Source organism: Lepisosteus platostomus, chromosome 8 (assembly GCF_059453375.1).
Source record: "Lepisosteus platostomus isolate fLepPlt1 chromosome 8, fLepPlt1.hap1, whole genome shotgun sequence".
NCBI classification, from domain to species: Eukaryota; Metazoa; Chordata; class Actinopteri; order Semionotiformes; family Lepisosteidae; genus Lepisosteus; species Lepisosteus platostomus.
Window position 1 is genome coordinate 51718218 of NC_142618.1, and position 27099 is coordinate 51745316.

Here is a 27099-nt window from a genome sequence, read left to right on the forward strand (position 1 = left end):
AACAGCATTTCTGGAAATAAAAATTGACTAGAAATTAGGTCACTCCCAGAAGTGTCAATTGTTGATTATTCTACAATGCAAAGAATAAACAGCTCAAAGTAAGGCTGTATATTATCTATGATGTGTATTAAGTTAATAGTATTTTACAGCTTTAACATTTTAAAAAGCGTAAATATTTTAACTTAGATTACACCCTTTAGTTGTATTGCATGTTTTTACTTCTCACATCAGGGCGAGCACAATCTCTTGCTTCATTTGTTGCATGATCCAGCGTCGCCGGGGGAAAAGCTGATGTAAACGCGATACGTTACTCAGACCACACTGTTCTTCTCCGTTTTTTATCTTCCAAATCCAGTCCGTAATCCGCTCTCTCTCTCTCAAACTACCCAAAATCCATAAATGAACACGGATCCACACCATATCCGGGCCACAATCCGCAAACCGTAATTTTTTCTTTCGCGAGTCCGTTATTCTCTAATCCTTTCGTGAACACAATCCCAGCTCCTCTTTCTCCTCCAAACCGCATTCAGTTTATCAGCTTCCGCGCCGGCTCACCGCTTCCGGGGCACTTATATTTTGTTTCTTGATGCGGCTCACCTGTGTCTCATTGTTTCGCTGAATAGGCCCTTTCCATAAGCGGGTCAGCTGGTTCTTCCTGGCGGCCATTTTGCTCAGGTGTGAGGTCCGGAAATACCTGTTATGAATGATCCTTCTCCGGGTCATCTTACAATAGATACCTGGACTGTAAGCTTTCTAAACTATTTTGCTTTGCTTCATGATTGATTCACTCTCCACTTTGAATTTTTAATTTTGTATAAAGAAAACTGAATGTATAATGAGATAGAATGCACTTTGTAATAAGTACATATGAAAGAACCACATCTCACAGTAACTAATGACAGATTTTTAATTGTGCCTTCAATAGTGTGCACACACTGTGAATCAAGAATACTTTTAATGAAACAGAACTGTAAACTTTGAGGTGAGTTTTCTCAAATAAATTCATGCAAAAATCCTTTTATGTTAGTAAGGTTCTCTTTACAGATTCAAAACGTTTTTTAAGCTGTTTCATACCACTATATGCTTTGCTCTATTTCAATGTCCCAATAGTGTTCGATTCTCAAGACAACCACAGTGCCAGGAACTTTGACAGACACTAAAACCCATAGACTGCATTTAGGAGTCTAGACAATAGTGCCAAATTGTGTGATTTGTTTCACAAAAGAGAATCCTGCAGTCTAGCATGACACCTGAAAACCTGAGCTCTGTAAGTAACATGTGTCCCCAAAATTCTGCTTAAACTTGATCCTGTTTCTAATACAGAAAGAGGCACCTGGCCTAATGACCTGATGACAAACAGCATCTGTCATGGGGAGCATATGTTCAGCACTGTAGTGAAAGGAAAGACAGGATGAAAAACAGCTAGCTATTCCCAAATGGATTATTTAATGGAGAAATTGTTCTTCGTAATGTGATCCCAAAAGACAAATGAGCATAGGAAAGATACATCTTTGGTCCCAAAACAGCATCGTGGGTCCAGAAGAATGGAGGAAAAAAAAACTAGCTCATTGTAAAAAGCAAGGCAAGGCTCAGTGAGCCACAAAAAGAGGAGAACATGGCTGCAATTTGCAACACCTGTGATGCAAATACAGCGTACAGAACACGGGCATTATCCATGAATTCAGTAACCTTTAAGAGAAACTCAAAAGACACATATGCATATCGAATAACATTGTATTAATACCACTGTACTGTATGTCTCTGTTAATGTGCATTGAGAAAAAAAAAGTTCTTACCAACTGATGCCCATGAGGGCCCCACCCTGCATACTGGAGCTGAACGTTCTGAACTTCTGGAGGGTTCAAATTCTTAGTTTTCCTGTGGGAACACCAACGCAATGTTTTAAGATTTTAGATAGATCAATCAACCTAGCCAGTACCTCTCTGGAAGGTGGAGGGAGAACGGACCACCGAGAAAAAAAATCTGTGAAACTCAGGGAGTGCAAGCAAACACCAGCCACAAGATATTCCAGCGTGGCCTCAAGGCCCAGAGTCAAGACCTGCGTTGCTGCAGAACTGCAATATCGGCCACATCACTGCAATACTCCATATTGATAGTATGGTGTATTACCTAATACTGTACATAATAATAGCTAAACGTTTGCTCAAGCAGCTGTGTTCCATTTGCTTTGAAGAATTAGTTATACAGAGATTAGAGGAGATATTAGAAACTCTTCATTGCTGATCTCAAGAGTCAAGTTGATCCTGAAGGGCAACAGTCTTACATGTTACAATAGCAGCTTTAAACTGTTCCTGTTTAAGGACCTGGAAATGATGTTTTTCGGTAATTATCAGGCGACTGGTCAAATTAAATCGTTCAAAACCCAGCTGGAACCGGAACCACAGAAAGCTCAGTGACCGTTTTACCCAAGTTTGCGGTCCCCCTCCCCGCCAAAATGAAAAGATGACCAATACTCTGCAATACCTCTAAAGTACACCAGGTGGCAACACAGTCACAAATGTGCATTCAGTTCTGCCCAGATATACAGTAAGTACAAATCCTATTAAAAAGTAGTGTATTTTCAAAATTGTAAATATATATGATATGTTTAATTAAAACATCAACCAAATGTAGCAAATCATTCTCTATATATGAGATTTAAAATGTCTCTCTCTCTGTAATGTCCTAATTCATTCTTAAAACATTAATTTCAATACTGTTCTCTTATATTTAACTGATTGTGTTACTCCCCTCAGAATTGGCTTAATAATTTTAGGACATTTTCAGAATACAGTTATAAAAATCATATTGCTGGTGGTCACCATTCAAATGGTAAGGCCATTGAAAATTCTTTAACTCACCAGAACTGTTGATGTACAGTAAGATCTACAGTATCATGTTTTATTTACTCATGTTTATTAGTGTTTTTTTCTAAAACAAAACCAGGGGAAGAGATAATTATCTAAATGGTACTCAAAAGCTATTATGCCTTCAAAACTAACAATACTGAAACTTTTATACATGATGACAACATGCCTTGAATATGTAAAGAGAATAGGGCAAACACAATTAAAATGCGAATATTTGGGGTCTGCATTGTAAACCTTTCATTTTTCACTTTTATTGTAGTACCATTATATACCATTGTCACTGAAGAGAGCCTTGATGCGTTACATTATTATGTCACCTTGTGTGATTTATGATTGATAATATATGTATTAATGAAGCTCTCATTCTTCAGACTAATGATTAAATTTAACTATATGCAATACTGAAAACTGTAAAATAAACCATTGTTTTTCAATAAGAACATAAACAAATACAGTGACAATAAAGCTGAATTATAGGGACACTTACCCATAATGGATCTCACATATAATATAGTATGCTGTAAAGGAGTGCTGGTAAACCTGCAAGCAAATAAAAAAACAAAACATTTACTGTTCCAATCAAGAAAGAAGACTTTCCTGTGTCTATGACTGTTACTCTTTATTAGGAAGTTGTATTAATAGCAATTAAATGTACTATTAATTCGACTTTTTACTATTAATACTGCATTTGCTTCTCTGATTCAGTATTGCAATTTTGGAAATCCAATCAGCGCGATTCTCATGCAACAATAAGAACTATGATGCAAAGTTATCATTTTCAAGCATATTCTCTGTACTTAGAAAGTTTTATTTAATATCAGCAAGCTGATAGTGGCACATCTGATATAAACCTTCTGAATATTATGCAATGAGGAACTCGAAACAGATGGTATTCTTCTTTTGTCTCTTTCACAAATCATGTTGGTTGGGTCTATACTATTCAACATGTGATAGTTTAAAGGAAGTTTCCATTTGTGAAATAATGTTTGTCTAAACCTGTATGTACCCCTGTAGCTATTAAGCCTAGATTTAAATTTCCACAGTAATCATAAATCACATCTCGACTGGATTGTGAGTGTTCAACTGCACCTGTTTGGAAAAGACCCATCACGCCACAGGGAGAAACACACAAAACATGTGAGCTACAGCAGTAAACAAGGCTTCGCACCTAAATGCCACACCTAGAATCCCAGAGGTTTCCTGCCTGCCATTTCGAGGATAGCAAGGATGAAATACAGTGGAGCAGGCCAGGAGAAAGGCTGTGAAGGGTGAGCAGCGCACTGATGTAGCGAGACTCAATGACAGTGGAGGGTCACAGCTGTCATGTGAATAGTGTGCTATCCATCACGACCGAGGGAAAGGCAGCATTTAAATCCTCTGTGGTGTCATCTTTGAATCGCGGCATTACTTTCCCATTTAACATCAAAAACTGTCATTTTTTTTTTACCATTTTGTTATTAGAGACAGAGCGGACCAAAGTTTTGCAGACCTTAAATTATTCCTGCCAGTCATGTTGCCTTTCCTTTATTAAATGAAGGCACAGCCAGAACCCCCCTCTCCATGCTGGCTGTTATGTGCTGCCACTTAACTGTGCACAGTTTGTGTAATTGCAAGACAAGGTCAACCATTAAAATATCCTATATCCTTTCTTCAAAGAGCCACTACTGTGGACCTTGAAGTTTGTCCTGCTTCAGGCTGATAGAAGATGTCAGAGCAGAGTCTGTTTACCTCCCACAACATTTTATAAAGGTCTGAAATTTCACTGAAGCCCAACCTGCTGTGACAGAACATAGTCAATCTAATTAGTTTTCATTTTTTTTAATGCATGCGTGTCCCGATCTAATGATCACTTCAGCTGCAAGACTGTACAGAAATTGCCACACCTTGTAAAAGGAGCCACATTAATAATTATATCCATGCTGTGAGAAAAAATAAAATTTAACCTGTAAGACAGTTTAATCCCACATGCACTCCTCAAGGAAAGCACCTGGACTCTGTGTCACATATTGTGTATGTTTTACTGTGTATGGGATTAAGATAAATAATATATCAAACATGCATGAACTGAAACGGTAACGTCAGCCTCATCAGTCATCCATTCTCTTTGCAGTTAAGTAGATGCCGTTTACCCTTGCTTAGGATAATCACAGTGCAAATGCTTAATTGGATTAATTGATGAACACACTATTAATCACTTGTGCAATACTTTGTGCATATAATTACAAGAAACAAATGATTGCAGCTGTACCTTATGATTCAAATAATTGAATCTTTTAAACACCAGTTTATTAATATACAGCATATAACACTTATTCTGAACAAATAGTCTCCTAATGATTCAACAAACAATAAAAATCCATTAGAATGTTTATGTATTCTAATTTCAAGGAAAGCACGATGATGGCAACTTCATCCTCCATGGTTTAATTATCTGTAAATATTAAAACAGATATCAATTTCAATCCTGGAGGGCCACATTTATTCAGGTTTTATAACAGTGTTGCCGTCTTATTGCCTGACCTCTTCAAATCTTTGAATTTTGGGCCTGATCAATACCGGGATGGAAGACCTCCAATGAAAAGGAGTAAAACAAGCTTGCTTCTGCCAACCCTGTGGGTGGACCTGTGGTAGTTTTCCCTCTGGACTGAAATTTTCAAGAACCAGTGCTCCAGCAAGATGACAATGGAAACTGTGCTTAACACATTAAACAGATGTCCTGCCTACCTGCTCATTAAAAGCCCATGGGACTGTACACAAATGTAGGGATGTTAACCCAAGTGTCCTGGTTAAATTCTACTTTTGGCATCCAAAATTCTATTTTAAAGACACCCCTTAGATCAACCGATGAAAGGGTTTCGTAACCTAACGCAGCTGCTGGTGCAAAATGACTATGGCGCATCACCCAGATGGGTGAAGTGTGTCCCTCCTACATGTAAAGAGCTCTGGAGTGAAACCACGATGTTATGTCAACAAATTAGTTATTTCAGAAGTCTTTAAATCAGCAGTTCCCGAAAAGCTGGGAAAATGTGTTGAACCGCCTGAATTAAGCCAATAATTATTTCAATTACATCATAAAGAGCTATGCTGGAATCAAAACCTTGATCACAGGTTTATCAAATGATGTGCCACTTTGTTGTCTCACAAAATGTGTGTGCTGACTGTAAATCCCAAATGCGGACTGGTAGAAAGTGCTCATGCACGTTGCTACCAATTGACATGCAGTATTCAGCGGTGTGGACATCTTTGTACCTAGTGTGGCATTGGAAGGGACAGTGAAACACAGTCATGGCCTGGCCTCATTTCTCTCTGATGAGGTGGGAAAACAGACTGAGCCATTAATCATCTACAGTTCCACAGTCCTGGCCTATCAGAGGATCATGCAATAAGACAGAAGGACACTACAGCACTAGAAAATGAACAGGGAAATACAGGTCTTTGCTGCTCCAGGGTTATGGGAAGGCCATGTCAGCCAGAATCTGGAGAAAAAGAACCTGACTGAAAAGCACCAAGGAAAGTCAGAGTTATTATTTTCATTGATAAGAATAAAAATAAAGGTTTAGATTTTCATTCGGTTTTTATAAGCTGTGATGAAACTATGATGAGGTAGGAATTTGTTCATTCTACAGTATTTCATTAGATATTTGCTACGTTGTACAAAATGATTGTGTACTTCTGTTTTCTAAATATATTTTGGTTTTTGAGCACCCAATTTAATATAATTACATGAGGTGTTAATTGACTGACAAATGTCGTCTGCTAATAACAAGTAGTAACAATAACAAAGTAGTAATCAGATACTACCAGATTACTACCTAAAGGAAAAGTCTCTCAACTATTAATTTTGAGTATTTTACATTACTCATCAACGATTGCTCTGGTACATGCAGTAGGTACATTTCCCATTTTATTACTTACATACCCCAATTAATTTCTTGCATTAGTGGACATCTCTATACTATTACTGCTACAACATACTGTACAGTACAGTACCTACTGTAGATGCTATCTCAACTACAGTAAGTGGTTAACCAAACAGTAGCTGCAGATGCTTAAGATGAATGCAAGAAAGAGAGGCTTACTAAACATATTTATAGCTTTTGGGAAATGTCGTCTTGGATGATAACACTTTAGGACAGCTACAATGAAGGGAATCTTGTTGTTGTCAGCCCTCCTGAACCTTTGTTACAAACTCCATTTATTCTTCAACATTAAAAGATTAATCAAAGCCAGGAAGAGAAAGAAGAGCTTGTGTTTTTTATTTTAAAATTCCATTGAACTTTTTGCTACTGCTAAAGGCAATCATGTACAGTACAATATGTTAGACTACCTTGTATTAATACTGCAGGTACCCTTCCAATAGAACAACATTTAATCATTTTAGAAAAAAAATACTTACAGGTACAACATTGTATGCAAGCAAAGCATATTTCATATCGGGTGACACTTCATACTTGCTGGCTTTATACATCTCCTGCAAAAAAGACAAAGATGAGATGTTTAATCATGCATTACATTTTTTCTAATGCAGATTTCAGGTTCCTATTTTAAAATGACAGGTTTTGACATATTGCCATCATAAAGGATGTACACATGTGACAATTAATCTTGTCTCATATCTTGAATTCATACAAATGTTGTTATGCATGAACAACTATATCTCTTCAAACTAGAAATTAACAGGATTTTATAAGCACTTAAAAAACAGCCAAATAAACGAAAAGTAACTGAAGATTGCAGTGAAACACATACTAATACATTGTCAATACTGCATACAGTAAATACTTCATAAATTCAGCATATTATAATGATTGATTCTTCTGCATAAAAAAGGTTAACATGACTACAGTACAGTACATGCTTAAACATTTATGATGATCAGATACAAATGCTGGTCAGATCTCTCTTTTCATACAGTATAAAATGCTCTCCTAATGTATTCATAAACCCAATTAAGCAGGAAATATAAACAACAGAAAACACAAGAATCACATGTATTCAAACCCCTGTAGCTAGCATTTATAAAATACACCTCTGGCACTGACTACTGTCTCCTGTAGCGTGCTATGGGGATTCTGGCACTTCAGAGGGAAAAATTATGAACATTTGTTTATATAGAATTGCTGGACTTTTTTCAGACACTTTGGGCTCTGTTAGTGAAAAGCCTTCTTGAGTTAAAGTCATGAATGCTCCATTGGACTCAATCTGGATATTGAGATGGCCAGTGAAGATAATATCTAGTTTTGTGTGCAGCTAGCCATTCCTTTGTTGATCTGCATCAACTTCTTGGAAGGAACAACCAGGTGTTTGGCCCAAATGTCCTGGTATATACTGGAGTTCATTATTTCACGTTCCTGACAAGGGGTCCAGAATCTGTACAAACCAACCCTAAAATCTAACACAGTACCGTATTTCATAGTGGGTATGAGTGTTTTGTCAAAATGATCTTCATCTATTTGACATGAACATCATCTTAATGAGCATGCCAAAATAGCTGAATTTCATGTCATCTGTCCATAAGACATTTCAATTTGACATTCATGCAGGAAACTTTGAGTGGCCTTTTCCAAAATCTATCCTGAAGATTGCAGTGTGCATCGGATATCTCCAACTGTTGACTTAATAACAGTAATGACTCTAATAATGACTATACAATGCTACTATGATTAGAGTAATAACATTATTAGACATTTTTAAGATAGGACATCATTCAATCCTTAATTAATTCCGCTTTATGAAGTTCTTTATTCCTGCTTCATCGGCAGTAGAAAGAAAATCTGGAATAAAACTGGATTTTAAGAGAGGTTTTATTGGGGAACTGTGCACATTTGCAGACTGAAAAGAAACTAGCATAAATGAATTCCACACTGTAAAAGTAGAATGAAGAAAAAACACTGTTGAACCTCCTGTAGGTCTGAGCTCAACAGCTAGAACACTGCGTTCTTTCTTTCTACTTTTTACAGAATTCAAAGTTTCTTCGAAATCAGACTCATTAATGCAAATTCCAATTGACATATTGACATATTGCAGCCCAGTGTGATTTTCATTCAAAGCTAAATGTCAGACTTTGAAGTCTAAGGAATAAAATTCAAAGTTTTTAAAAGCTATGGAAATTTACCATTAGCAAATCCTCTAGACGATTTGCCTAACAACTAATTACACTACAGCATGCCAATGTAATACTACAGTACATATGAAACAATTCAAGTAGGTTCACAACCAAACGTTGTGTTTTTCTATTCTTTTCTGCATGGAATAAACCTTAACTTTTTCCATATGAAACAACTTGATTTTTACACAAAAGCTGTGCATAACAAGTGATTTGAATTACATACAGTATACACATTTACATGGTTTCTCTAATTTCTTCCAAGAATGTATATGGTATGAAATCATAAATAAAACTAAAATGATAAGAGGTGAGTCTATTATCTTTTTGGTAGTGTCAATAAACAAAAAAAAACATTTACTAGCTACATACTTGTTTCTCTCCAGCTGGAGCTCAACTGTAGACTAACACCGAGCAAGAATAGTACAGTATGGACACTACTAATGAGCCCCAGTGAGGAGGAAATTAATTTTGCTTTCAGTATTTATGAGCCTGCTGGAAAAAGATAATGAAATCAATGGCTGTGATTTTGCTTATTATATATAATTATATATATAGCATGAGAATTAGGTTAGAATGCAGAGCTGTTTCAATGTGTAAGTGCCAAAGAAATATGCAGGGGTTACATTTACATTGAAAAGTATAAAGAAAAAACCCCACAAAACCTGAAGATGTCATCTTTTCTTACTTTTCAGAATAAAATTAACCTCTGCTTGTTCCTATAAAATTTATCATAAAATTTATCAAAATCATAAAAGGGTGCTGATGCACAATGAAAATGCAAGTCTTCTTTTTATATCAATAACTCATTGAAAGCACATACTGTACAGTATTATATTATGTACATTGCAAATAATGAGGACAAAGACTTGTTGATTATTTAAGCTGGTCTATAAGGAATTGCTCCTATTGGTAAAAAAAAAAACTGTTTATAAAAATCACAGGTACTCAATGTTTTGACTTCAAACTGTGAGTTGAGTTAAAATGGCCAAAATTAGCTGATTAAGAACCTGTTAAAGTTGCCATTCACTACTAGGGATCATCTGATTGTGACAAGGTAGCTTGTCTGTGAGAGATGCTCCTCAGGAGAATCATTGCATCAGTAAAATCAGTTGCTTTCTGCCTGCTTAAAAAAAAAAGATTGGTATGCTTGGGGGCCATTCACGAGTAAGATGTTGACAGCTGAGAGAAACTGCTGTTTTCTCTGGCCCAGAGAACATCTACAATGGATGAGTTGAGTCTCACAAAACATCTTTTGGGAAACAGCTGAAACTGGCCAATCTTCATCAGCTTGCTTCAGTTGAACATCCCAAAGAAGTCTATAAGTTCTATGTATTAATGTTGTTCATGTTAATGCTCAGGGAGGCCATAACCCTGTTATAGCCCAAAGCTCTGGAACTCTATCCCTAAGGATATCAGAGTCACCTTCCTTGAGCTCTTTCAAATCTAGACTCAAACCCTTCTTTTTTAGAAGGGCTTTTATTTAACTGGTTCTGTATGTCCCTTTGCTTTCCTACTGCATTCCATTCCCTCATTTACAATCTCTTCTCATGTGTGTATTTTTTGTTCTGTAAAGTGCTTTGAGAAGCCACTTTTAAAGGTGCTACAGCATATGAAAACAAAGTTTATTATTATAAACACACTAACTTTGTAATATTTTCACGTTTGAAACCAAAAACATACCTTAATTATTTCAGCTGTATTGGTGGTCGCATTTTCTGTGATTTTGCCTGATATTTCGGATTAAAACATTTGAAATGAATTCTATTACATAATCATTGTATAATAAAATATAAATCATGAGTTTATCTTTATGTACGGTACAGTAACAGTGTACAATAACAGTGGACAGAACATAAACTTCAAAAACATGGTACTGTATGGTAAGCAACTCGGTATTATTGATCACTTCCTTCCTTTAGAATAATTGACTCTCTATAGCATGAGGAGTGTTCCAGTATTGATCCTTTATTGTAATTTCTCTTTTAAATAAGCTTTAAAAACAAACACTTACAAATTGTTTGTTCGATATTAATGTGGCATTTTCTTTTGTCTCCACGTTAATCTTTTTTACGTCACCATCACGCGTGCGATACAGCACCTCCTGATCTGCAAAACAAAGGAAGAGAGACGGCAAAGGTTAATGTGATATGTTCTCGGAATAACAAGTCACAAGGGGAAATCATGTTTGGCAGGAGTAAACAACCGCAAGAAGATTTTAATTGGTATCATTTCCACGCACACTCTATTTTTACTCAAAACATTTTGCTCACTCTAAATAAAGAATCCCAGTCAGACCTTTTGTTTCCTGCACGTAAATAAAGGGGAAATATTTTTGGTATTTAGATTATCCACACGTAAGACTATACGTGAAACTAAAAGAAAAAGAATGTAAGAATTTCAGCAGAGCGTCTTTGGTTTCTGGAGAAAGTCACGTTTATTATTGATGCCTTGTTTAAATGCCGCTGATCACCGTATTTTTCGAACATCGTTGGTGATTCGTGGGCAAAATATACTATTGCCAGTGAAAAATGTTGGGGATAATTTATTTTAGGACATATTGTATTAATCAGATATGAAAAGTATTGATAACATAACTGCCCAGTGCATTGATTCTAGATAACCCAATGAGTTAAATACAAGTGTAGATTTTTGCTTTGTAGGAGTCTGTATATGATAGGAATGAATACTGTTTTGAATAATTTGTCAAAAGTGGATATTATACCCTTTTCAAAAAAAATAGTTTAGGGACCAACAATATGGTTTATTGTACCATTACTTACATTAACTTTATTAACCATACAGTTTGAAATAGCAAAATGGTTTTGAAAAACTACTGTACCATTTTAAGAAATTCTATAGATAGACTTGTGCATTTAAAACATGCATGATCCGTGCTTTTCAAAATGGGACGCTAAAGTTACCTTTTGACTCTCATGAGACAACTGTAGTAGATGTAATGGTGATTAAGTTTTATAGCTTTCCATATGCATTTAAATGTCTTTCCCGCAGTTGGATTTATCTGAACACAAAGCAGTGAATTATCAAAGCTACTTTTGTCCTCTAGTTTGAACAAGCCCTTAATTAGAACTTTCAGATGCACAGTAGTTACATCCACCAAATCCAACCAAAAAATAATTTAATAATATGCCATTGATGACTAATCTTCTTGTGGCTACAGGCATTAAACAGTACAGAATGACACTAATACTAAAGGAATTGATGCATAAAACATGGTACTTTAAAAACCTCTAATCGATTCTCACAGGTCTTGCAGTATTGCATAACAAACAACTTTTCTTTAAGCATTAGGATGTTAGTGTATTTACATGGTCTGCACACTAATGTCTCAGATGTACTATAATTCACTGTATTTTGCAACTGAAAGACATTTTTAATGGGTAAAGCTATAGACTGAAGTTAATAAAAACCATTTTGAATGGAAAAGAAATGTAATTTTGGAAATGCTTTTGAACGACTTGACTGTTATCTTAATCATTTCTAATTCAGGAGTAGTACAGTGCAGAGAAAAACCGTCTCATCATACCACCAAATTATGCACACAGAATAAGATTGCGTGTAATAGTGAATGGTCGAGCTTTGTGTACATTCCATATGGGACACTCGTCAAAGACTTTGCTTGAGTACCAGTTTCAGAAGAATACATGAGGAGACCAGTCCTGTTGTTTTGCCCTTTAGGTTCAGGATTTTATGCAAGGGTTGAAACAGACACTCTTTGTAAAGATGGAAGTGGACAGGATGAGGCTTCCTCAGGCCAACTCTGACAGGTTCCTCGTTCTAGCAGAAAAAATTCATGACAGTGGCTCAAGTGGGAAGACATGAAGTCAAGCAAGTCCTGGACTTGAGGTGTGGAAAGATCCAACCACAGGAGCTTAGTTCCTAAGAGGAGCAATGAGAATGGCACTAGAGTTCCAATCTCTCATTTGTATTCACAGACAATCTGATAGGCCAGGTGGCATGAATAATCGATGGAGAAAGTATATACTGTATATAGAGAGAATGGCTATCGTACCTTTCCTAGGTTAGCCTTGCGATACTGGAGAGGAACTGGTTGAGGCTCGTAGCCCATGTGAGACACTGTTACAGTGCCTTGCGAAAGTATTCGGCCCCCTTGAACTTTTCAACCTTTTGCCACATTTCAGGCTTCAAACATAAAGATATAAATTTTTTATTTTATGTGAAGAATCACCAACAAGTGGGACACAATTGTGAAGTGGAACGAAATCTATTGGATTTTTGAAACTTTTTTAACTAATAAAAAAATGAAAAGTGGGGCGTGCAAAATTATTCGGCCCCTTTACTTTCAGTGCAGCAAACTCACTCCAGAAGTTCAGCGAGGATCTCTGAATGATCCAATGTTGTCCTAAATGACTGATGGTGATAAATAGAATCCACCTGTGTGTAATCAAGTCTCTGTATAAATGCACCTGCTCTGTGATAGTCTCAAGGTTCTGTTGAAAGCGCACAGAGCATCATGAAGACCAAGGAACACACCAGGCAGGTCCGTAATACTGTTGTGGAGAAGTTTAAAGCCGGATTTGGATACAAAAAGATTTCCCAAGCTTCAAACATCCCAAGGAGCACTGTGCAAGCGATCATCTTGAAATGGAAGGAGTATCAGACCACTGCAAATCTACCAAGACCTGGCCGTCCCTCTAAACTTTCAGCTCAGACAAGGAGAAGACTGATCAGAGATGCAGCCAAGAGGCCCATGATCACTCTGGATGAACTGCAGAGAACTACAGCTGAGGTGGGAGAGTCTGTCCATAGGACAACAATCAGTCTTACACTGCACAAATCTGGCCTTTATGGAAGAGTGGCAAGAAGAAAGCCATTTCTCAAAGATATCCATAAAAAGTCTCGTCTAAAGTTTGCCACAAGCCACCTGGGAGACACCCCAAACATGTGGAAGAAGGTGCTCTGGTCAGATGAAACCAAAATCGAACTTTTTGCCCACAATGCAAAACGATATGTTTGGTGTAAAAGCAACACAGCTCATCACCCTCAACACACCATCCCCACTGTCAAACATGGTGGTGGCAGCATCATGGTTTGGGCCTGCTTTTCTTCAGCAGGGACAGGGAAGATGGTTAAAATTGAGGGGAAGATGGATGCAGCCAAATACAGGACCATTCTGGATGAAAACCTGTTGGAGTCTGCAAAAGACCTGAAACTGGGACGGAGATTTATCTTCCAACAAGACAATGATCCCAAACATACAGCAAAATCTACAAAGGAATGGTTCACAAATAAACGTATCCAGGTGTTTGAATGGCCAAGTCAAAGTCCAGACCTGAATCCAATCGAGAATCTGTGGAAAGAGCTGAAAACTGCTGTTCACAAACGCTCTCCATCCAACCTCACTGAGCTCGAGCTGTTTTGCAAGGAAGAATGGGCAAGAATTTCAGTCTCTCGATGTGCAAAACTGATAGAGACATACCCCAAGCGACTTGCAGCTGTAATCGCAGCAAAAGGTGGCTCTTCAAAGTATTAACGCAAGGGGGCCGAATAATTTTGCACGCCCCACTTTTCATTTTTTTATTAGTTAAAAAAGTTTCAAAAATCCAATAGATTTCGTTCCACTTCACAATTGTGTCCCACTTGTTGGTGATTCTTCACATAAAATAAAAAATTTATATCTTTATGTTTGAAGCCTGAAATGTGGCAAAAGGTTGAAAAGTTCAAGGGGGCCGAATACTTTCGCAAGGCACTGTATTTGTTATTTGTTAAATGTTATTAACTATTGTGATTAAACTAACACCTAATACTCCAAAATAGATTTAATACCTCATTGTTATATGAAGCTGGAAAAAACACTTTTAGACAATTTCTTACAGACATGATTCACTTTTGATCACTTCCAAACGTTCTGTACAGTCCAGTATATACTGTACATACTCTATTGTGCCCAAGACTTAGACAGTACTAAATTTTAAGTATTTCATGTTAAATTAAACATTAATCCTTATGCAGTAGATCTGTACAATGTTGCGAAAAGGGTACCGTTTAAGACTTACTGGTTGAATGTGTAAAAAGAACACATAATGTTAATGACGTGGAACACCTGACAATGAATCAATTAGCGCAGCATCTTACAAAGGACACTTTTGAGGGTTTATGTTATTTTTTAAAAGCCAGAAATCACTATGAATAATGGAAATGGGAATATTAATGACTTCTGGCCACTTCACAGTGATAGAAAGCAGAACCATCTAAAGAAACTATTAATTCCAGTTCACATGTATAAAGTCAGTCAGCAGCCATGGGTAGTTGTTTTGCCCCTATTAGGTTTCATAATCCTGATTACAACCAGCTTGGATAAGTGAATGTGATGGATTGGCTGTAACAATACGTTATATTGGCTGCTTATATATTTTCTTTAGTTGTTATCAAATTTATAAAAGATGTTGATCAATGTGTATTAAAGATTGCTAAATGGCAAACTTGGTTTCTTATCACCCAGACTAAGCCGTATCAAAAATAACAAAGTTATTATAGGGAACAAGTAATAGGCTTATTCCATGCTGAAAAGAGAAGAAAGAAAACACAACGTTTCGGCCATAGAGCCTTCTTCAGATGTCAGCTGCTATTCAGCTGCTGACGCAGCTACCCACCTGAACTACTTCAAAGTTGTTGTAAGAGTAGGAACCATCAAAAGACTAATGTTGAGTAATTGCTGTATATTATAACTCCTAAATGTCTTTAATTTCTATTGCTTTTGCAGAACTGTGCACATATAAAAAAAAGTGTTAGATTGACTTCCATCAATATCACCACCTGAAACAGACTGCAATAATCTGTTTAAAGTACATTTCAAGTCAGTGTATGAACTGGGGTATGCGAAAAGATAATTCCTAATGCAAGAAATTGTAAAGGGTCAATAAAGTGATGTTGTTATTCTTATTAAACCCTGAACAGCCATCTATGGCAAAAGTCACCAGCAAGAAAAATTATGGCACCATTCTCCTAGTAAGGGGCTTGTACAGTAGATCACCACAGATTTGTATCAAATGCTCTATATGATGATGTTGTATAACTTGTGGCTGCTTACAGAACAAGTGGATCCTTTACAGAACACTGAACACAGAACTGGTAGAGCTGGTGGAACTCAATGACTCCAGTGAAGAGATGAATCAGACCAGCTAGGCCCAGGATGTGAAGGCATGATGGTAGTGCCGCCATCTCAAGACTGGGACAATACATACAACTTCAAACAGAGCCCAGACAACTGAACATACTGGGATATTTCAAGAAATGCTTGGTTTGATAAGGTACTCTTCATTTATATTACATTACACTCTTCAATATTTACATTTGTCGGTCTGGCAGCACTCCACAAAAGGACTGTTGTATGTCAAGAATGATAAAATGTAGTCAATTTAAAATTAAACTGCAAAAAGTGGCCAGACGTGGTAGTTCTGCACATGACTAACAATGAGCCTAGATCAATAGAGCACCGTATGGAAGCCATACAGCACAATAAAAAATAAATAAGTCCCATTCACAAAAAAGAAACTATAAAACTGAAGTGTAATTCTAAATTAAGTTGTTGGCTAACTGATAGTGCAAGCACTGACAATTTCAAGGAATGCTCTTCTTTGAATGATACTTCCAAAGTGGTGAAATTGAAAAGATTCAGTTTTAAACCTCTGCACCTTTAACCTTTGTTGAAGAGAAGCTTTGAGGAAAAATACTTGAAATATTGTTCTGCAATTCTAACAAACACTGACATGTTAGACTTGTATGGGATTAAAAAGATGGAAGACGATCTGAGAGGTACTGAGTTTCTATATACTTTAACAAGCATGGTGATTTCTGAGATGTTTATCAAAAGACTGATAAAAAAGATGATGTAATGATAAAATGATAAATGATAAAAAAACTGATGTAGTCCAAAGGGTTAAAAATCAGCAATGTCAGTAGGAATTCTCCAACAACTTGTTAATGCAGTGCTTTTAACCTGTAGAGTGCTTTATTCCTTGTCTAAGGAATGGTACATATGACGCACAATTCTAATCATATTCTTCTGTTCCAGTTCAAAAAAAGGTTGACAGAACAGCAAATAAGAGTGTTATGACAAATAGTCTTTAAAATGCCTTGCTTGCATGTAGCCATCATATCTGGCTTGCATTTGTGCAACGCCTTCTAAGATGGAAATAGACTACATCTGTGGAAATATAGATTTAACAAACGCACCCCATCAGGAGACCCATTTTCGTTCATTTTTTTTGGCTTTGTTACTAAACATAATTGAGTAAGTCATCACATGGTGCTACTTCTACAATGACTATAATCAAAATGTTTGAAGCTTATTATACTGTATATGTTATAAAAAAGCTTCAGAGTTGGCTTAAATTACACTGATATTTGATTTAATCTTTTCTAAACCTTGAACTAGTAATGCTCCCAATAGCCCTTCTATCATAACTGATCCGTTAGTCACATCATCACATGAATTTTAAAATAATTTGTAATCTGCAAACTGTGAATCCCCCATGCCATCATTACGTATTCTGAAAGATCTCACGAAGAGTACGAAACTGGGTCAATTACACAAGTAGGGTTTGAAGTGCACCCCAGATACAGTGTCTTGCAAAAGTGTTCACCTCCTTCCAATGATATTCCAATTTATATTGAATTAAATTACACATGATATACGTACGTTTTTAAAGTATGAATATTTTAATCAAAATTGGAATGCTCACACTTGAACACTTTTGTGGGTGAAACAAAGTAAAAAAGTCGGTAAAAACGGCAAAGAAAAATAAAATGTGTGTACATCATTTGCCATTCAAGAACCAATCACATCTTTTGGAAAGGAGGGAATCTTAGCATGACAATACATATAAAATAAATATTATTTATCCCAGATATCAGACATGCATAAAAATAGAGACAATGCAAATAAAGTATGAACAGTATTATGGATAGTGTCTCAAATCATACTGTCATCTTAAAAGGACCACACCGTGTTTGAGTGCTATACCTTTTCTGTTTTTTTAGTGGTCAGTGTAGCCCAGGTGGGGGCGGGGGGCAGCATTATATGCCTCGCTTATATTTGTATAAGCCAAGTCCAGTGTGTTTGGCCCTCTGGTTGCAAGTTAACATATTGGTAGAATTTAGGGAGGACTGCCTTAAGATCCGCGTGGTTGAAATCGCCGGCAACAATAACAAAACCGTCAGAGTGAGCGGTTTGTAAATCGCCGATTTTCATCTCATGAAATACGTGGAAATGTCTGCCCGATGTCACGGTTCTCTCAGGAGATGGAGTTGTATTGCATTGACAAGTTCAGATAGCCTTTTCATTAAATTAACTGACCAAATGATAATCCCTAGCGTCATAAAGAGCATGAAGCCTTAAGGCATTTTCAGACTAACGTGTTAAGAAGGAATCCACTGTGGCAGGCTATTCTTTGGAGAGACAGCAATTATCATAGATCTGCCACTGTGGAGGCTGCCAAATGGGGGATCTAACACTTAAATTGTCTCACTGGCTGTATGTTAGCCAATTTTTGTATAACTGATTAAGGGCTAAGACTGCACATTCTCCCACAGATATCATTATTCTGTGTACTGTATTAATGGGCACACACTGTGACTGTGGTTGTTGAGGTTTTTGAGATCTTTATAGTCATAGGATTAGAAGTTTAGTTTTTGACTACAGTTCTAGTTGTTGAGGAAAAGCCATTATTTCTTTTAGCGTTTTGTGGTTTGTAAGCTTTTTGCTAATCCTGTAAATGAAACAGCTAATATCTTGGGTTTTTATTTGTGCAGATTCCCCCGAGCCACACTGTGAGCGGTAGGTATTTTTCACATTACTTACAGTACATACATTTTAGCGTTGTGTGACAAGACGCCTTCCTGACACATTCAGTGAAAATCACTAGAACCACCAGCTGTAGTCAGCTAAGTCTAGCAGGGCTGGGGCTCTGGGTTCAGTCTGTGTGAAGTTTGTTAGTTCTCCCTGGGACATGGGTTCCCTTCTGGTGCTCTGGTTTCTTCACGTAAACCAAGCACATGCTGGTAGGTTAACTGGCTTCCGTAAAAACCATTGACCCTGGCGAGAGAGTGTGTGTCTGTGTCTTTGTGTGCCCTGCAATGGACTGGAGTCCCGGCCAAGGTGTATCCCACCTTGCACCCGATGCTTGCCAGGTTAGAATCATTCTCCTGTATCGAACATAGAAAATAGAAGGATTTTAATAAGTTAATTATTAGAGGAGACTCTTGGGAGGATCCACCCATGAAGACATTCACTTTGAAGTACAGGTTTGACTATAAAGAACGGACTTGGCTGATTGAAGTCTGGGCTGTATGTTTAATTGGCAATGAATGGATTTCTCAAAACAGAAGTGATCAAAAGACCAAGGACTGCTTGTTTCCATTCAAGGGGCTGCTTCACCCAGGGTAATGGGCTCCATCTGGGTACCTTCTACTTGCGATGTAATAGCTTCCCCTATGGAGTGCTGGGTGACTCAGAAATGTATTGTCAGAAAAGGCGACATCTTTAGGGATCGAAGGAGTATCCTACACTGACAGAGTTAACTATGAGGTTGAATACAAGTGGAGCTCAACCAAGTACCAGAAGCCCTCAAAGGCATTGACAAAGGCAATCCAGTGGACTCTTTCAGAATCAACAGTGAAACGTGAACCAGTGAACACAAATGGAAACCGTGGGGAAGAGCATTTAAAGCTGGAAAAAGGAGGCACTTTGTTACGCACAGGTTTGTGGGAGTAAGGACCAAGCTGCCCAGCCGTGTGGTCGAAGTCGATATCCTGGCTTCTTTCAGGAAATAGCTGAAAATCCATGGATGGATAAGCAATGAAAAAAAAAACAGATGGGCCCAATGGTCTGCTCTCTCATTCATAAACGTTCGCATGTTCTGTGTTCTTATTTCTCCTCCGATCAGTGCTAACTCTTCAGTGGGTATTGTGGAGATCTACTGTACCATGTAAAACTGCTCATAGTTCACGGTTCCTCAGCTCCATCTACTGTATGTGGGTATAAAAGGCTACAGCTGGGATACTGACACAATGATCAAATTGTGAAAAAAACAACATGCCTTTTCAAATTAAAAAAGAAACAATAATCATCTTGAAAAGCAATGGACAGTCTTTACCTCTAACAAATCAACACCATGCCACTGAACAAGATCTGCTAAGCAGATCTTATCTCATACACTGAAAAAAAACCATAAAGATGATTGACAATCTGACAAATATTTGGAGATACTCCGTGGTGCTGCCTATCACCACATCTTCAACTGTAAGTGTGAGAATAGAGTTCTATTTCAAATATTCTGTCATAATTAATGTCCTTTTTTAGATGTCTTAAAAAAGGTACTGTATGCAGACTTTTTGAAATAGAAAATAACATTGAGAACTTCTAATCTTTTAGTTTATAATTATACTACGTTCTTACGAAACCAAGATTAGAAATATTGAAAAGTTGGCTAGAATCACCTGCAAGTCCACATCATCATATGCAGGCATACTGTACGTATAAAGATGTAAGCTATAAGCTGTAATATAAAGCATTTTTTTTACTAAATAAAGGACCATTCCTTTTTAAAACTTTCATTTAGTGATACACCCCTTTTATTGCAATATGTCAAATAATATGTCAATATATCTCATCCTTACAATTCAGATTGAACACAGCTATATGTGATCCTCATACTACAAAACTGCCAGTTGGTTCTCACCACTGAAAAGCTTGCACAGGGTAAAAAAGTTAAAAGGTAATTCTCACAAAATGTATAAATAATATTTCGCAGCCCGCAATAAGATTATGTGATCAATATTCTGACACTGACCCACTTCCCACCATCTCAGCAGGACACTCTATATGCTGGTGGTGTTGTGTCCTACCAGGGGGAACCAGATGAATGCTAAAAGTCTTTCCTGCTTATTTCCATGAACCAGGGAGTTCTTTTTCTACTAGAGAAACTACAGGCTTCCACAGAGGAGTGAAGAAAAATGGCTGAGAAAGACGACAGGAAAATACAGAAACAACAAAATGGAGACAGAATATGCTGGACTGCTTGTGCATGTTTCTTCATAGACACAATTCATTGAAGTAGCACAGCTCACTACATTTAAGCTGACAACAGTACTACAAGGACAGTGATTACTCGTCACAGTAAAACATAAAGAAATAACAGACATTTGTTTTTCTACGCATTTATCCTTGTATTATCCATTTGTAAAAGATATGACTGTGTCCAGAGAAACTTAAAATGTAATTTTACAACAGAGGGATTGTCAACGAACTGGCCAGCTATTCATAACATAGATACAGTAACTTCCACTGATGTTACAGAGAAGTAATCCAAAACCCTGCATGTTCATTGCATTGCATGAACATTTTAAATACTTCAAAACTGAGCTTCAGCATCTTAGAAAGTATAGAGTCATATACTGTATATTTAAATAATGATTTAAAGGCTTCTTGGAAACCTGGCCATAAAGAGTAGCTTAAGACATTTATATCAACAGCAGAGCTCATAGGAAAAGAATCCATGGTTATATGTGGTGCATATTTGTTATCATTTGATACTTACATTGCTTTATGTCCTGTAACTAGACATTTATGTTAGATTCCATTATCATTTGTAATATCTCTGTTAATTTCACACAAAAAAACTATTAGACTACTGTTTAGTGAAGTAAAAAACATACTTTTAATCCCCATCTTAAAGGATGAATTGATTTTACATGGGTTACATTCATTTTTTCAAAAACCTAAGTATGCAAACAACAAAGTGGATGTCTGGCAGCAGAAAAGCAAATAGAATTAAGGAAATCTGGATGTAAGCAAATTTAGAAAAGAATCAATTACACTGTTATTTGAACACAAGAAAAAGATTAAAACAATGGCTCATCTCCCATGTAAAGATGAAAGGTAGAAAGCAAACCAAACAAAGAGGCGAATTAAAAGCTAATTAAAGATTTATCCAAAAATGTCTCATGCTCTGCTGCAGAAGAAACAACATAAAATACTAAGCATCTATCATGCTTAACATTGTTACACAGAAAGACAAATGTCTCAGCATCCCAAGAAAGGCATCCCTATCTCAATTTGAATCTTTTAAGAAATCTGACATCACCGATTATTTCTATTATATACCCACCCAATTTAGAAACACTATCAGTGTCTTTTTGTCCTGGTTCACAGAAATGACCACAGTACCCACACTGGGAGAATGAAGAAGTATGGACGGGGTCCTCCAACTTATCTACTTATTGGTGTTATGAAATGCAGGGGTGAACAAATCCAGTTGTCCATCAATGAGGATGTTTGTATTCCATCTCAGACAATAATGACTGAATTGAATTCGGCGAGGCTGTTTTTCAGGTCTTAATCAAGAAATAACTGAAAACTTCTAAAAGCTGTAAGAACCCAACACTCGATATTCGCCAACCCTCGCCCATCCTACTCGAGATCTGGCATTGCCTACTCTTGCTTTACAGACTCAGGGGTGATGTCCTAGACATTCTGGTTGATGGAACGGAGAATTTCTCACCGATGCCACCACGGGGCCGTAGGCTCCCAGCGAGTCACAGGAATCAGTTCTCGTTCTCAAAATGAATTGCATTTAAAATCATAGTTTTCTCTTGGTTCTCAGAATGATCCTTGAAATGGCTGAGGTTCTTGGGCGATATGACATGCCACCCAATTAAATAACCAAATGACCAGACCAGACCAAATAACCAAACTAAAAGGATTCAAAGAGGCTTTCTTTCAATATAAAAATACCTAAACTGCAGCACTCACATGTGTAGATATGTCCCTACATATCTGATGGATTACCTACATGGATAACATTTCTGCATACACTGCTGTGACCAAAAGGACATGCCTCTGTGAAAAATGTATTTTTTCCCAACCCCTTAATTGTTTGTATTATATAACATACAGTACACTATACATGGTATTGAAGATTATTTATTCTGCTTTCTTAATTGACTCAGTTTTATACAAGTAAAAACATCTTTACTTTTAATTAATTTCATGAGTCATTAAAACCACTAGATATACAGTAATCATAATATATAACTATAAAAAGCATGGCATCTGCTTCATAACTATCATATTTTTACCATGCTATAACACTAGGGGGAGCTGCAGTTGAGAAAAGGCATCTGATCTTGAATTACTATGCCCAGCTTACATACTATGAAGATTTACCTCACAGTTATTTTACCAACCAAGCTACTGTTGGCTTTGCTGAAATTTGTAAATCTTTTCTTTACATCTGAGATATGCTATTCAGGTTGCATTACTGCTCACCTGGGACAATGAGCAGTATGGATACCAGTATGTTTCAGAATCACATCTCATTGCTCCTACACACTTTTAATATTTTGATAAACAATATTTTGTTTCTGCTTATTGTCTAAGATGCCAAGTGTGCATGAACTGCTATTGAGATTTTGTATAAAACCAAAGAGCAAACACATTTGCCTCAACTGACAGGACAGCAGTACACAGGAGCAGATTCAAGAATGGATTCATCTGTTTGATTAAGATCTAGGCTTGAGAGTGAGCTCTGTAACACAATGGACACAACTAATGGCAGAATTGGCTAAATGAGATCTTAATATAACATAGGTCAGTTCAAACAAGATGAAAAGGAAATTATGAAAAAAAACAAATATACTATACTGTATAACTTTTCAGAATTCTAATATCTATGGATTCACAATAGATGCATAGTAAAGGAGTAGCAAAATCTGAACACTTTTCAGTCGAATGTGCCTCAGTGCATGAGTACCTCAGGATACATAGAAGAAAAGTGCATGAGATCTACACAATGCACAGCTAAATAAATATATTTGTATTCATAAATTAATATTGTTAATGACATTCTGAATCTCATTTTTATTTTCAGCTACCAAAATTTCCCTTTAGTTACTCAGATTCCATATTAACATTCCAAATTAAGTAGATTTAAAGAAGTAGAACAACAGATTAAACGAAGCTAATGTTTTCACTAACATCTAACGCACCACAAGTGCCACCTATTGATCTTCTTTGGCCAGTGAAGACTGTTTCAGCAGTCACAATGAGTTTTGATGCACAATCTGAGTGGCTGCACCAGTAGGTCCTGGGAAAAAAATATTATAGTAGACTAACAGACTATGGTTCAAATTCCATTTGCAGCCAAATGATATATAAATATTAAGTGATACTAAAACTACTTTAATATCCTGAAGTTTACGATTAAACCATTGAAGTAAACAATTCAGCAGAATTGCGATAAAAAAACTGTGTCCTGTTTTTGTTCATGAGAGACCAACAAGGCTACCCATGTTTTTTTTTCATCATAGTGAAAAGGACAATTACTGTAAATAACTCTCCGGTTCTCTCATTCCGCTAAGTATATATTGACCACAAAGCATCCATTGAAGTTTACTTTTACAGCTATTTTTTCAGCTATTGATCATGAAATAATCTTTTCTGCCCCTAAAATATCTCTGTGTGTGGATCGGAGTGGGTGCTGGGAAAGTGGACGAAAAATCTCCACAAATGACATTTTTTGTTGTTTTTGGTACGTTTTTAAAAAACATATTAAGATAAGTTACATATTGATATCTGAAGTATTGACTTGTGAATGCATCTTAAGTAAGAAACAATCAATCCCTTCCTTCTCTTTAAAGCAACTGCCTTTCTAAGTTATGGTGATCTTTGCTGTTGTGAACAGTCTGATGCCTGCTCGAAGGACACCGATTCTTAGATCAACTGTGTAAAGACTCTGCTGTCACAGTCATGTTGCCCAATTGTAAACATGCACTTTTTGTTGCTAGATTGCACTGTCAACATTTGTCGGGATGTTAGTACAACTCAAAACAGTGTTCAGCTTCCGACTGGAAGGAATTTCAGCATGTCTATGTTCATATTGAATCTTGGACCTATGGGATTATTTAATGATTCAACGTTTCAAAGATTATCAGGAATAACCTTATTGGTTCAGGAACAAGGTTCAGCAAAGTACTGTATTTCACAAGCTCACAGTATTATAATGAGTGCCCAAGTGATCACTATCCTTTTATATTGTTGCCAGGGTAATAGCTTATTTTAGCAAATTTTTGGATTGTACGTAAATTGGGAGCCTATGAAAAGACACTCCTCATCTGCTATGTGGAATTCACAAATGAGCAATTAGCATGAGCAATCTATTGCATTTAGAAAACAAGTCATGATTAATGGTAAAAATTACACAGCACAGAAGTAAAAAGCAATTCTCCGCATTTAAAACATCTTCTGATGCCTAAACAGTGTATTGTAATTTTTAGCTTAAGTGGTATCACAATAATCTGTTTATTGTAATTAAGGCTACCTCACTGGAATGTTAATGTTTGAGGAAGAGGTGAATAAACCTTGAAGCAAACTGAGAATTTCAAGGAAGGCTTCTGTATTGATTGACTATTGACTGTCGCCCTTTGTTTGGATTGCTGGTCAGAGTTGTCATCTACAAGGTAACATACATCAGTAATAAGAGCTGAACTGCTTTTCATTATTTCTTGAATGTAAGAGAAAGCTTTCTTGGTAAGATGAATATCTGCTGTAGTGACATGTGTGCACTTGAAGGATTTTCCACATACTGTACATATTATACAGTGTGTTACAAAGTGAAAAGACCAACAGAGGTGGAATAGTGAAGCACAATGTTAAATAAAAGAACACAGAACTCTCAAATGTCAATTCCACTCTCTTATTTGGAGATCCTCATAAAAATAAAAACTTGGAGTTTGCGGTCTGTTTTTTCTCCCCTCTGGGCTAGGGCTCATGGGTGCAGTGCAGTTAAGTCTCGACTACTCTTGTCGCAGTTTCATCTTTCACTTTACAGCGCTACACCCACCGTTGCTCTGAAAGAAGACACGAAAAAAGACTGTAACTGGTAGATAATGTTAAAACACTATTTCAGGGTAGGTTTTGTTGCTTCGCTGGAGTGAAACTTTAAGCCTTCTTTAATCATTTAGTGCAATGTACACAGTCCTGTATAAAAAATAATGTGATTTACTATGATTTTAAGGAGGAACACATTGAGGTTAGTTCATTTCTGAAAAGCAGAAAAAACAAGGGTTTCAGTTTCAGGTGTGTGGGATAGTGAGGAGGAAAGCAGGAATATGAGGCAAAGGAGTGGGTAAGGAGAACAAGAGAAAGAGAATGTGAGAATGGACAGAGGAGGTGAAAATGGATTTCCAAATAAATGAAAACCTGGGAGTTGAATTCAGGGGAAAGTGTGAAATTTGTAAATGAGTGGAAATGCATAAAATGAAGTTACTCGATCATTGAGATGGAGGACGGTGAACCTAATTTAAAGATATTGGCTTCCTGAGCCCCGGACTCTGGGTGGAAGGACAGGACCAGAGAGGTAAAACAGGGAGCCACTGGCTCTGAGAGATTTATTATTCTCGCTGTTCACTGTTGGCAAGCCTTCTTCCCATTCCTCCGCGTTAATGCCAGGGCACTTTCTGCAAGAGATGCAATCAATTGCTGGACAAAAATGCAACCTCAGTGGACAGGAAGGTTATGTAGATGAGGTGGTTTGTTAGCAGAATGAAATTAAAATGATTGGTGGATCTGGAAAAAAAAAACATTGGCAGTTGAAGGATCAGAGATGGAGAAGTGGTGGTTGATCACTCGGTGGGTAGAAAGGGGGTTTGTGTGGAAGTGAAGGAAAGGTAGGATGTGGTTCGAGGTTCTTCTTGACTTCCATTTGACCTATTTCATATTCCTGCTCTCTCAATTGATATCCCATTAGGCCATATAAGGCACAGCAGCAGAAAGGTGGTGTTTTTTCTTCTTCTTTTTAGCCTGTCATTACCTTCTACTAGTTCCTTTGAAACCTGTATGCTGGCCACTCAAACTCCAGAGCTTTTACTCTGTTTTTATTACTTGTACAAAATCAGTACTTCTACTGAAGGGCTACAGATGCTTTATAAATGAACAAGCAGACAAAGAGGGAAAGAGGTCAATAACTCTTGAGGACCATGCTATGATACCTGTATGATGGGAATAAAAACTCTCTGACATTTCAAATAAGCAAGAGCTGTCAAGGTAAATGAAATTAATGTGGATAAAAGGGGAAATTAGAT

The 27099-nt window shown here is 36.9% G+C and overlaps 1 protein-coding gene across 4 annotated transcripts in view; it reads right to left on the reverse strand.

Annotated features, from left to right (window-relative positions):
• The window catches only part of LOC148657503 (A-type potassium channel modulatory protein DPP6-like), a 305728-nt gene that overhangs the window by 62798 nt on the left and 215831 nt on the right, over positions 1–27099 (reverse strand). For all 4 annotated transcript variants that reach the window (XM_088643867.1, XM_088643869.1, XM_088643866.1 and 1 more), the window contains exons 4-7: positions 10991–11085; positions 7267–7341; positions 3358–3410; positions 1797–1878 (exon numbers count right to left, since the gene is read on the reverse strand). In XM_088643867.1, the coding sequence (XP_088499993.1) occupies positions 1797–1878; positions 3358–3410; positions 7267–7341; positions 10991–11085 (305 nt within the window). The remainder of the gene's footprint in view (positions 1–1796; positions 1879–3357; positions 3411–7266; positions 7342–10990; positions 11086–27099) is intronic.